Genomic DNA, 13,656 nt, shown 5'->3' on the forward strand with positions numbered 1-13,656 from the left:
ACTTTAAGCCTCAATAGAATGTGAAACGGGTAATTTATGTAAAAGTGTCATGAGCGGAGATATTTGCTATAAAGACATGGCATTTTAACATAGACGTCTGAGGATTTGATTTGCTTTTGGAGCCTCAAGTGGCCATTTTGAGGAACTGCAGTTTCTGGCACTTCAGTGTAAGCTTCATTTTTTAGCAGCAGAGATTGAAGTTTGATTTTGAATCGCTGATACACAACCACAGTTTGAACTTGATGGTGTTTTCTTCTGATGCATTACCTGTATATAAACACCTGATAGACAAACAAATGACGAAGCAATCGATTGAAGGCGCGAGCGCAGCGTCTTCCTTCATGTACGCTCTTATTTATTGGAGCCTTTTCCAGTCCTGCTGTTCCTGAAGAAACGTTTATTTGGCTCATCTGGCAACAAGATGCCGGAGGAATCGCACAGTTTAGTGACATAGATAAGACTCAGCTGTTTGATAGTTTAATGGAGAACAGGCTTTAGTGGGGCTTTCTTCTCTTTAAGATTTCCTTTTGTTTCTCTTTTTATAGTCTAACATCTTCTCTGTCTGTCTCATGTGATCAGCCCGAGCTGTGTTTGGCCCGACAGTGTGCCATTCTGTCTCGGTTGCCTATTCTCGGGGTGGAATTACGCTTTGGACGCGTTTCCTGGTTCTGTGCTGAATTATTGTTGGCACATCCAGCTCAGCCAACCTTGGTTTTCTCTGCCAGGATTTAATGGCTGGATATGCTCACAATAGAGCGTTTCAGGATTTCTGCGAATACGTCTGCACTGAAGGTCGTTCAAAGAAAAGAAAATACTTTAATTACAGCAAGAAAGTGAATTCCTTTCTGGAGAAACGCGTGTCTCGTACAGCAAAGTGTCACACAACACACACGGACTCTTTCTCTTCAGCTCTTGGAAAGTATGTTTCCCAACATTGAGCTGTCAGGTTTACTTATCAGCTGCTCTGAAAATAAGTTGTTTTTTATGATTCTCTCCGAAAAATATTCCACATTATTCTGTCATCCAGTTTAACAAAGCTCGACCCAATCTAATGTTCAGTCTGTTTCTCTTCTAGTCGTGTGTTTGGCCCCGCTAAAGCAAACATTGACCATGTAGTCCAACAGGAAATACTCCCACATCTGGTGCTGGTTCAGAACATCAACATGAAGAAGTGGGCTTTATGGGGAGTTAATGTGTGCCCCCTCCCTCTCTCTCTCTAGCCAGACCCTCGTACCTCCAGGCCACCCCAACCCCCAACCTGAGGGTCCTAAACATCTCTCTCTCTGCTGCCTCTATGCATTTATATCATTTACACGCTTTAATCTCTCATCAGTGTTCCTGCAGCTCTGCTACATGCAGACGTGATGTTTAGTTCAATACTGTAGCTGCTGTAAACGTCTCCGCCTGCAGCTTGAACATACAAAGAATATTCAACAAAGTCTCACGGCAGTTCAGGAAATGTATTATTCTTTTCCTCCAACTTGTTTTGTGCCAACATTTAAATTAGGTTGAGGCAACAAAACCACCAACAGTTGGGTTGAGGCAACAAAACCATCAACAGTTGGGTTGAGGCAACAAAACCACCAACAGTTGGGTTGAGGCAACAAAACCACCAACAGTTGGGTTGAGGAAAAAAAAACACCAACAGTTTGGTTGAGGCAACAAAACCACCAACAGTTAGGTTGAGGCAACAAAACCACCAACATTTAGGTTTAGACAACAAAACCACCAACATTTAGGTTTAGACAACAAAACCACCAACAGTTAGGTTGAGGCAACAAAACCACCAATAGTTTGGTTGAGACAACAAAACCACCAACATTTAGGTTGAGACAACAAAACCACCAACATTTAGGTTTAGGCAACAAAACCACCAACATTTAGGTTGAGGCAACAAAACCACCAACATTTAGGTTGAGGCAACAAAACCACCAACAGTTAGGTTGAGGCAACAAAACCACCAATAGTTTGGTTGAGACAACAAAACCACCAACATTTAGGTTGAGACAACAAAACCACCAACATTTAGGTTTAGGCAACAAAACCACCAACATTTAGGTTGAGGCAACAAAACCACCAACATTTAGGTTGAGGCAACAAAACCACCAACAGTTAGGTTGAGGCAACAAAACCACCAATAGTTTGGTTTAGGCAACAAAACCACCAACATTTAGGTTGAGGCAACAAAACCACCAACAGTTGGGTTTAGGCAACAAAACCACCAACATTTAGGTTGAGGCAACAGAACCACCAACAGTTGGGTTTGGGCAACAAAACCACCAACATTTAGGTTGAGGCAACAGAACCACCAACAGTTGGGTTTAGGCAACAAAACCACCAACATTTAGGTTGAGGCAACAGAACCACCAACAGTTGGGTTTGGGCAACAAAACCACCAACATTTAGGTTGAGGCAACAGAACCACCAACAGTTGGGTTTAGGCAACAAAACCACCAACATTTAGGTTGAGGCAACAGAACCACCAACAGTTGGGTTTGGGCAACAAACCACTACCATAAAGTCGCAACATGTTTTGAACACCGGTCTTCTGGTTGAAAGTCCTGTTTGTTGGATTTGTCCACCTCCCCTCCCGCCCAACAATAGTTCTCTTTTTGGATATCATAAAGTATGTGTCACGCACACACACACTCTTTCTCCCAGCCGGTGCAGGTTTTGCTCATTTAGATAATATTATGGTCTGTCCTGGTATCAGTTATTCCCCTCTGCTCTAAGCCGAGTGTATCATACTCATGTTTGGGAAGCGGTCATGTTTGGGGAAAAGGGTTCATTCGGTTTCCCATCAGGAGGAATAATCATGTGTCCATTGAAACCTTGTGGGTTTTCATTTGTTTGTACCAGACGGCCAACAGAGTACAGTTGATGTACAGATCATATATGCTCCGTGATGCACTCTGACCGATATATTGATTTATGAATTTGTGCCGATCCTCGTATAACACCAGTGTCTTCTCCCCTCCTCTCAGGCCGTGTGACCCCCGAGCAGCTGTGCTCCTACATGCAGCTGTTCCGGAGCAGTTGGGGGGCGCTAGAGAGTCACTGTGGGGTTCTCCAGCTGGGCCTGGCAACGGCCCAGACGCTCCGCCACCCCGACCTTCCCCGCTGGGACACCTGCCTGGCCTTCGAGAGGCTGCTGCTGCAGGTCCGTGCTCATCTGAACTATTGTCCATATGGGTCACAGGCGAAGAAAAGTCTCAAAGTGATGCAAACGATTCTATTTCGTTTTGTTTTTAACATTAAGGAATGTGGATCGAATAACTTAACAGGCGTTTTTCTGCTGTTTTACTTCCTTTTCACTGCAGTCTATAAAAGTCCTGCTCCTCTATGGAAACAGCACCATCATGACTAGAAGTAGAGATAACTCAACCATGTCTTCAGTGCAGAATAACAGTTAGAATGACATCAATCATAAAACAGAAACAAACGCAAGTTGAATTTCTTTGATGATTTATTTTACAGAAATTAACAATGTAATTTATATATCCAACATGTTTCCAAGTGTCACCAATGTTGGTAACACTTCTAAACGAAAAAGTGTTTTTTATGAAATATCACGATTTGAAGGAAGTGTTCGTCACACATGACTCATTCGATGACTGTCGGCGGAATTAAAATCTGAAGATAATGTTGGTTTTTACAGCTTGTGGCTGTGACAACAATCTAATTTTGGTGATCGTTTGAAGAAAACATGCTTTTCAATCCCGCCGGTGGGTTTTGGCTGACGGAATGAATGGGACAGTGTGTGGGATTTATTGCCATCTAGTGGTGTGGTTGCAGATTGCAACCAATTGAATACCCCTCCGCTCACTCCTCTTTACCGGACTGTGGTAACGCCATTCACCTTGCTCACGTGCCAGAATTACTAGAATAACACCAGGAGGAGCAACGGCAGGCCGGACCACGGGTTTGAATTCTGGGGCTCATGTCGGCGTGTAGAGACCTACGGTGGCCTTCAAGTGACATAAAAATGTGAAAGTCTCTCTCTAGAGACAGTGTTTGGTTTGTCCGTTCTGGGCTACCGTAGAAACAGGCTGAAGACTCACCTCTTCAAGAAGTACTACCCTGAGCCTTCCACTCAGCACTTATTGTACTCATATTAGTCTGTTGCACTTATTGTACTCATATTAGTCTGTTGCACTTATTGCATTCGTATTAGTTTGTTGCACTTATTGTACTCATATTAGTCTGTTGCACTTATTGTATTCATATTAGTTTGTTGCACTTATTGCATTCGTATTAGTTTGTTGCACTTATTGCATTCGTATTAGTTTGTTGCACTTATTGTATTCATATTAGTTTGTTGCACTTATTGCATTCGTATTAGTTTGTTGCACTTATTGCATTCGTATTAGTTTGTTGCACTTATTGTATTCATATTAGTTTGTTGCACTTATTGCATTCGTATTAGTTTGTTGCACTTATTGTATTCATATTAGTTTGTTGCACTTATTGCATTCGTATTAGTTTGTTGCACTTATTGCATTCGTATTAGTTTGTTGCACTTATTGTATTCGTATTAGTCTGTTGCACTTATTGTATTCGTATTAGTCTGTTGCACTTATTGTATTCGTATTAGTCTGTTGCACTTATTGTATTCGTATTAGTTTGTTGCACTTATTGTATTCGTATTAGTTTGTTGCACTTATTGCATTCGTATTAGTTTGTTGCACTTATTGCATTCGTATTAGTTTGTTGCACTTATTGCATTCGTATTAGTTTGTTGCACTTATTGTATTCGTATTAGTTTGTTGCACTTATTGTATTCGTATTAGTCTGTTGCACTTATTGCATTTGTATTAGTCTGTTGCACTTATTGCATTTGTATTAGTTTGTTGCACTTATTGCATTCGTATTAGTTTGTTGCACTTATTGCATTCGTATTAGTTTGTTGCACTTATTGTATTCGTATTAGTTTGTTGCACTTATTGCATTCGTATTAGTTTGTTGCACTTATTGCATTCGTATTAGTTTGTTGCACTTATTGTATTCGTATTAGTCTGTTGCACTTATTGTATTCGTATTAGTTTGTTGCACTTATTGTATTCGTATTAGTTTGTTGCACTTATTGCATTCGTATTAGTTTGTTGCACTTATTGCATTCGTATTAGTTTGTTGCACTTATTGTATTCGTGTTAGTTTGTTTCTGTACTTTGGCTCTGGTTGATGCTCTTAGATAAAAAAAGGAGATGCACTAATGACTTCTGGTGACAGTAGTTCTCCTGAATACTGATGTTGAATCCACGTATTTTACGTCTCTTTGGATAAAAGCATCTGCTAAATGACTGTAACAAACTAACTAACTATAGCGGACATGAAGGGCTCATTCTAAGCTAACAAAGACTCAACGATTCTTACTTTCAGGTGAATATACAATCATGAAAACATAGTTATGAATATCATGTTCCGTTTCTGCGAATAGATTCCCAGTAATTCTACACACTGGCCCTCTGCAGAGCATTCGCTGGCAATTTGTAATTAACGTCACTAATTATTCCTTCACATGTGTCCCTTCGGGTAAATATTTGATGACTGGAGCTCAGCAGGTAAGTGGGGGCTTGTGGTTCGCTAGATGGAGGCCAGAATGTTGTGTTAAACTGACGATGGGGGGAAAAATAAAAACGCAGATTCCTCTCCTTCATAAACAAGGTCAGTTGTGTTTGTAGGGAAAACATTTGGATCCAGTAAACACGGCCAAAAACAAAATAAACGGCAGATTTTCTATCATGTTTAGGAGGAAGGGGTCTCGTTCACGGGGGCCGATGTACACGTGTGTTTGTGTGGAAAGGTCAGAGGTCAAGTCTGATGGAGAGACAGAGGGGAGAGTCTCACAATAAATCAAAAACGCCACAACAGACAGTCGTCACAACAGACAGGCGTCACAACAGACAGGCGTCGCAACAGACAGGCGTCGCAACAGACAGTCGTCGCAACAGACAGGCGTCGCAACAGACAGGCGTCGCAACAGACAGGCGTCGCAACAGACAGGCGTCGCAACAGACAGTCGTCGCAACAGACAGACGTCGCAACAGACAGTCGTCGCAACAGACAGGCGTCGCAACAGACAGGCGTCGCAACAGACAGTCGTCGCAACAGACAGACGTCGCAACAGACAGTCGTCGCAACAGACAGGCGTCGCAACAGACAGACGTCGCAACAGACAGTCGTCGCAACAGACAGGCGTCGCAACAGACAGGCGTCGCAACAGACAGGCGTCGCAACAGACAGGCGTCGCAACAGACAGGCGTCGCAACAGACAGGCGTCGCAACAGACAGGCGTCGCAACAGACAGTCGTCGCAACAGACAGGCGTCGCAACAGACAGACGTCGACGAACACTCAGGCCATTTCCTCCTTCTCTTACCTTTTGCTATTTTCATAGCTTTATATTCCCGAAGCTGTAAAGCAGGCAGTAGGACAGCAGAGTATTTAGGAACTTATTAAACGAAATCACGGAAAAAGTAAAACCAGCTCTCAGCGGTGCCCCGTGCCAAATTGGAATTTAAGAAAACAACCTCATAAACCTTGGTCCTCAGCTGGGGCCGTCGCTGGTTTATTAAATAAAGGAGGAAGACTTTAGGGGCTTAGTGTCCCGGCATCCTTTTACTTCATGACTCCGCTTTGATCACCCTCCCCCCCCCCCCCCCCCCTGTGGATGACTCAAAGTCCAATGTTCTCGCCATTTGTTTGTAGTTTTGGTCTCGTAACTACCACACTACCAACACATCTCATGTACACTGCAGTATCGGTGCACACGTATATATATGTATGTATGTATGTGTGTGTGTGTGTGTGTGTGTATATGTGTGTGTGTGTATATATATGTATTTATGTGTATGTATATATGTGTATATGTATATATAAAACTCGGTGTGGGTTCAAAATGAAATTCTTCTAGAATCGGATCTCACAATCGAGCCTTGAGCGTGATGTGAGAGTCGGTGTTTGCAATCAAAAGGGGTTTGAGTTTTATTGAGGTATTAAGGGAAATGAGTTGTGTGTCCTCGGTGCCCCCCTTCTGTTCATTTCATTTCCATGTGAGGTTGTTGTGTTTTGTTGTTGCTTTGGCTCAACGTGGACTGAGAGAAGTTAATTACATTATAAAATGGCGGGCATGAAATGCCTTTTCAGCTCTCTGGCTGGCCATCGGGCTGTTTGTGTGTGTGTGTGTGTGTGTGTGTGTGTGTGTGTGTGTGTGTGTGTGTGTGTGTGTGTGTGTGTGTGTGTGTGTGTGTGTGTGTGTGTGTGTGTGTGTGTGTGTGTGTGTGTGTGTGTGTGTGTGTGTGTGTGTGTGTGTGTGTGTGTGTTGGGCGCTGTGGATACGACCGGGCAGAGCTGGACGCTCCGTCGCTGCCGGACAGACCGACCCAAACCCTGCGGTGCATTTGGGGGGCCGCCGCAGTTTACTGAGCCAAAGGGGCCGATGAGTTTAGGGCCTTTCCCAGTTCATGTCTCTCCAAACATTTACGCATTCAAACACTGTCATGGCTGCTCTGTGACCCAGACAACTCCTGTGCTCATGAGGTAATGCTTAAATGATGAACTGTGCTTTTGGCTGATTCTTCTTGTAAATGGCAGCCTGTTGGCGTCGCACCCACAGCTCTACGCTCACGTCTAAAAGTAGCAGTCGGGTGTTGGATGCCCAAACTGGAAATATGGTTGCCATTTTAAGTCATTTTTATATTTTGAGTACTTAGGATACTATGATGCTGAAGAATGAACATGTGACATGCAATGTTCATTTGTTTGGTTATTATAGTCGTGAGCAAAACGAGGCATTTGATGACGTCCTCTTTGAAAACACTGATCGTCATTTTTCTCCATTTTCTGACATTTTATCGCCCAACCAAAGAAAGTAATTGGCGGATCATTCAACATCATCAGTAATCCTCAGATTGTGGTTCCCATCAAGTGACGGCAACATCCGCTCGTCCATCATCTGTACCCTGAGTCCTCCAGCCGGTCTTGACTCTGGCTGAATCCGGTCTCACGTTTTGAAGAAGAGGTTTTCACTTCATGCCAGGAAGTGGTTTGCCAATTGCAACCTGTCGAGCCGTGATACCCGCGGGGTCTCTTAGCCCGGAGCTTAGTCATATTGGGGCACAGATGTGGTAATGGAGGCCGATCTGTTAGATGGACTGTGATTTAAATGGTGGTAAGTGTGATACTCGCCGTTTATATTGCCTTTACGGAGACTTATGACCCTCCTCAATATAGCGTTTATACTCGTGTGAGATTTCGAGGTATCTCCTCGGCTGGCACTGCCACCCAGTCTGGCGTGTAACCGGGGCTTCTTGGGGTCTGAATGGCTCATATTGAGCCGCCTTGGTCCGGCTCCAGCCCACAGCTCCAGAATGTGTGTATGCTCGACGTGTTCAGCGCTGGGTGGTGCAGCGGGAGCAGAAAAACTCAACAGACTCAGTCTTTCACCGCTTCCCAGAACATCACCGGCACGCTAGCTTCCCATCAACGGGGGCCGAGCCGGAGCCTCCCGCCTCCACCAAACCAAACATGTACACAACTGCTGTGTACCGCTCCCACGGAGAGCCGACCGGGGACGAGTTGCAGCTGCATGTCACACTTTCTAAAGGCCGAGTATTGTCTTTGGGTGTGCGGAGCGGCCTACAGTTTATTCGTCCGTCACATGGCTGGACATGCTGGTGATGACAGCGGTGCAGAGGAGCTACCCTCCCTCACCCCGGCCTGCTGCTGTTCTACTCTGCTGGGATTAGCAGGCGAAGGCCTCTGCAAACACTGGAGCTGCGGGTCATTACTGGTCACAGCGCGGCCGTATGTCCCGGTCCTTATCTCCGTCTCTGCTCTGTGTTTGTGTTCCAGTCTGAACAACTGTGTATAGAAGTTTAAAAACAAAGCTGTGAACCCAAACCCGACTCCCTCGACATCAATTTACAGAAGAAGAAAAATGCTGTCGATGCAGATTGTTCATTATTTAACGTCACGCAAGATAAAAATCTAAATGAGTCGTTCTGAAAACATCAAGCCGAACATGAAAAAAACTAGTTTACCAATTAAAAGTGTTGACGGTGTCATTTGTTACTGAGTAACTTTGGCTTGTTTCCAAATGACTCATCAGGTTGGTTTGGGTTCCATATCGTGGCCCTATAGTGATAGTGATATTGTTTTCTTTCACTACTTATTAGTTGACATACTGTGGCTACAATAACAATATATCTCAAATTTGCTTCATTCATAACATTGGCATTCAAATTCTATATCAACTTTTTTTTTTTTTGCATGTCCAAAAGTCTATATTTAGATATTTCCAAAAAACTTTATCGAAGAAAATATTCTACACAATACGTATCTTTTTGCGTTTCGCCTTTCAAACACAATACGAAGGGAGGCAAGCTCCTGTATTAACGGGGCGGACGGGCAGCAATCTAACGGCTCCAAGAATTACATTTATTTAACCGCAATAACAAAAAGATATTCAAATATATCTTCAAATGGAGTCTGACTTCAGGATGATTCCTACGTCTTCTGTTTCATGTCTGTTGCAGTGAGTGCTTGTGAGCCTGGTGACCCACATACATTATCTGTCCCAGTACAGTGTCGGCGTGGGTTAAAGTCTCATGACCCTTCACCTCTGTCCCCTGACCCCCCCTGGACTTACGCTGAGCTGTAGATGCTCAAACCTTCAAGTCAGTAACCAGTAAACCGGTGTCATTGTAAAGCCGGACGAGGGCACGCCGATCCACAGAACACTCAACATGCAGTTATATATACGTACATATGTGTAACATCTGGATTGTATCATCACTTCTGGCGACAGAAGGAAGAAATGTTGATATTGGTCCCAAGCAACTTTCATCTTATCTGAGCCGCAGCCAGACAGGGCGCTCTAAGCCTGTAATTGGCCTTTCCCCAGGGCACGGAGCCCGTCCCCACATCCCAGACATTCCCCTTCTTCCCCATCTCTGCCTCGTCCCTGCAGCCCCCAACGGGGAGGACGTGGTGTCTGGAGGGGGTTCCTGTGGTTCTATGCTGGAGATTGTAACGAGAGGGTGTGAATGACTCCGGGCACTGCCCCGAAGATGTGCCCCACTGTTTAACAGCCTCACATCTGGCCTGACCGTCTCCACTTCCAGTCTTCTGTTGATCTCTTTCCTCCAAACCCATTGGCAACCATTTTGAGACATTGGCAACCAATTCTCGGGGGGGGGGGACCCATCAACATAACAAGCAAATGTGTAAATTGATCAAACTGACAGAGAACCAAATGAACCAGAACGAAAAACAGAAAAAGGAGATTTCTGAAGTGTTGGGAGACGAAGTATTCCGGCGCCTTTGAGCCGGACGGAAAGTTTTACTGCAAAGCTTCTACAACATACACATGTAGAGTAAACATTTCATAATCATGCTGCCGTATCGTCTCTCAATTACTTAAAAATATAAAGTGACCAAAAATGTCAAACGCATTTTCAGTTTTGGCAACCGAAAGCTGGAGATGCCTGGTTGCCAACCTGGCAACCGACATATAAAGTTAGTGTCAAAGCCCCGAAACACACTTCCCTTTCCACGTGTCACATCCTGTATCTCTGTTACGTGTTCTCCAAACACACGCCTCACTGTAACGTGAGCAACATGAACTCCACGTTGCCACTTATTATTCTGCAGCATAACAAGCTGGAGGAGAAGATGCAGCGCTGGAAGAGAGTTGGGTTTATCAGAACAGCGCGTTATTTACCTATCTCATCCTTCCTGTGTTTAGCTGGAGAGGATTACAGTGGGAGAGGGGAATAGCCCCCCATCTCAAAGCTGTACCCCCCCCCCCCCCCCCCAAGCTCTCAGCGCCGGTGCCCTGAGACGGCTGTGTTTACATTGTTCTGCACAGCTCAGGCCCTAATGTACTGTCTGTTTAATAGCCAGAGAGAGGCCTGTTTACAGAGAGGGACCTTTTTTTAACCGAGGTGATGGGCTGCGAGGCCAGAGGGCGAGATCAACTCATCTCACTTCCTGTTATCATTACCTCTCTTCCCTCAGACGGCGGCTAGGTGCTCGGCTCGCTCCGGCTCTCTGCATTGCTGTTGCCTCATCGCCTCGCCACCCTGCCGGCCGTGATTGCGCTCAATCTGTCTCCCGTGGAAAATGGTGTAACGCGAGGGGGCTCGATCGAGTTGCCTCGCATTAAACCTCGGCGGCTCCTCTTTCTCGGCCCGGTGGTAATTTGCATGTGTTGCATTTTAAACGTTCTACTAAGCATCTTTCCTCCTACATCTATATCGCAGCCCACTGAACTGAAACTTTATAGGAATTGCTTCGGTGTTAATAGCCGTGGAATTATAAGCCGAGGGACGAAGATGAACTCTTGAGGGTTTAATGCACGAAACATTTTCTCTTCCACTTAAAGAAGGCCTTTCACTCTCTGCATTCAGTCAGAGGTCACATACGCCTGCACATGTGCATCTGTGGATGTCTGTTGTTCTGGTCTCTATTGTTTACTGTGGCTGTTTTAATTGTGATGTCAAAGCCGATCTCGTCGGGAGCGTTTCTCATGTGGCCTGGAGTTTCTTTCCCCCTCAACAATGTGTGCTGTGAGGGTTCTGCAGGATTTAAACTGAATGTTTTTCACAGCCTCGTTTTTTTTGCAGGCGGCAACCTTCGGTTTCTGACGAGTGAAGCCGATGCTTCATGTGTTAAAGCGGCATTCTCTCTAGTGTCCACCAGGGGGCGACTCCTCTGGTTGTATAGAAGTCTATGAGAAAATGACTCTACTTCTCTCTTGATTTATTCCCTCAGTAAACATTGTAAACATGAGTTTATGTCTCAATCTCTAGTTTCAAGTCTTCTTCAATACAGCATGATGTTCATTTAGTACATTATGGTCCATTTAGAGTCACACAGACCATAAAGCAGGGGATGCTTTAGGGCGGGGCTACACGCTGATTGACAGGTCTCTACCAGAGACGTATACGGCGTCTCTACGTCACTCCTCCTCAGTCCAAATATGGTCACTTCCTGTTCACTGGTTGCAAAAAGCCAAGATGGTGACGGCCATAAATCAAGATTGCTGAACTCATCAGTCCACAAACCGACGGATGACGACTACGTCCGCTTCTTATACAGTCTATGGTTTCTCATCACACATGCTCCGACCCAAACTCAGACTTAACGGTTGATCTTTCTTGGACATCATCCACTCTTTTCTCTCCACTACATCCGTCACAGAGCTCACTTCTACTGAGCTGCATCGTCATCTTCCAGTGTTTTGGGTGAGGTGGTCCGGGGCAACGCGATGAGAGGGGGCTTCACTAACACTCTCCACCTCCTGGTGAATCGGGTCAGTGTGGTGTGCTGACTCGGCCTCCATGGCGTCAGACTTCATTTGAGCATGCTCCAAAAAAGACACCACAGACTGGGAAAAACCCCACAATGCCGAGCATTCACCCTCGGATTGTTAACAACGAAGGCCGTAAAATAAAGGCTGACCCTTTGGGAAGATGGCGGGGGTTGCAAGAGACCCAACAATGTCCCAGTGTCCCCACTTAATACCTTATTTTATCTTCCTCTGGCACACGACGCCCTTCTTTCATTTTATTTTACATGCAACTGCTCGCTGTTCATATTGTTCCCATTTATTCCACGACGTGCTGCATTTGAAGCTGTAGCCAGATGTGAGTTTGCAAGTGTGCGGCCATGTGTGCACGCATGCATCCATGCATGTGGCATCCCTTTAATGTGCTTACTCTGGTAACATTGTGTCGACTTCCTGTTGTCACAAACAGGCCCCTCTGTTCGCTGCAGAAAAGCTCCACCTCAGGACGGATTAGCGATCGGCTCGTTTGTCTCTACCTGCGGAGCGCAGGCCGGCGGAGGTCGCGGCCCACACCACATGTGTCTTTGTGTCCGTACGTCTGCTCTGAAATGGAGACAGAGAAACATTCCAGGACCTTTGAGTGTCTTCTTTAGATACTGACTGACCCCTGAGAGCCAGATTAAAGATTTATTCTTGTTTTTTTTGCCAGGTTGAAGATTTCATTGTGATTGATCAGTTAAGGGTGACGAGGAACAACGACACAAAATGCTTTTGTTGTTGAGCGATCAGACGGTGTTCTTTTTTTGTTTTCTGCATCTTTTTTTATTTTGTGTTTTTAAATGGTGTCATTACGGCGCTTGGTCATGCACCACTGAATTTTGCAACTAGGACAATCGGAGCTTTTCAGATGCGACTGTCATGAATAGTTAACTGATAGAAGCTGTTTACATGTGTCAGGATCTTACAGACACGGATCATTTGTTTTTAGAAGCTGTAGAAACAGGAAGTCTTAAATATCTACATTAGAGTAAATATGTAGCAGCCGAATCAAAAGGTTTACAGGATATTCAACCTTTGTTTCTTTATAATGCATTTAATATTTTATGAACATGAGATATGAGTTTCCAGATAATTACAATCCCTCCTGGTGGAGGTTGATTTATGGCGTTTTACAGTCCGTGTTCATATCTACGAGTTACATTCTTTGACTTCTTGATTCTTCACAGCACATGTTGTTTTTCGCCCTCTGGCGTTTCGGAGAATAATGCAACAAAGAGTTAATGGTTCGTCGGGCTTTCAAAACCAAAATTGCCGATAATCTCTCGGAACTTGCTCGGCCACGTTCCTGCCGCCCTGTTGGGACCC

The 13,656-nt window shown here is 44.8% G+C and overlaps 1 protein-coding gene across 1 annotated transcript in view; it reads left to right on the forward strand.

The window, feature by feature from the left end:
• scfd2 (sec1 family domain containing 2) overlaps positions 1 to 13,656 on the forward strand; it is an 80,719-nt gene that overhangs the window by 15,270 nt on the left and 51,793 nt on the right. The window contains exon 4 of the mRNA XM_079268009.1: positions 2,985 to 3,160. Coding sequence (XP_079124135.1) covers positions 2,985 to 3,160 — 176 coding nt within the window. The remainder of the gene's footprint in view (positions 1 to 2,984; positions 3,161 to 13,656) is intronic.

This window comes from Melanostigma gelatinosum (genome assembly GCF_949748355.1).
Source record: "Melanostigma gelatinosum genome assembly, chromosome: 4".
In the NCBI taxonomy this organism is placed as follows: Eukaryota; Metazoa; Chordata; class Actinopteri; order Perciformes; family Zoarcidae; genus Melanostigma; species Melanostigma gelatinosum.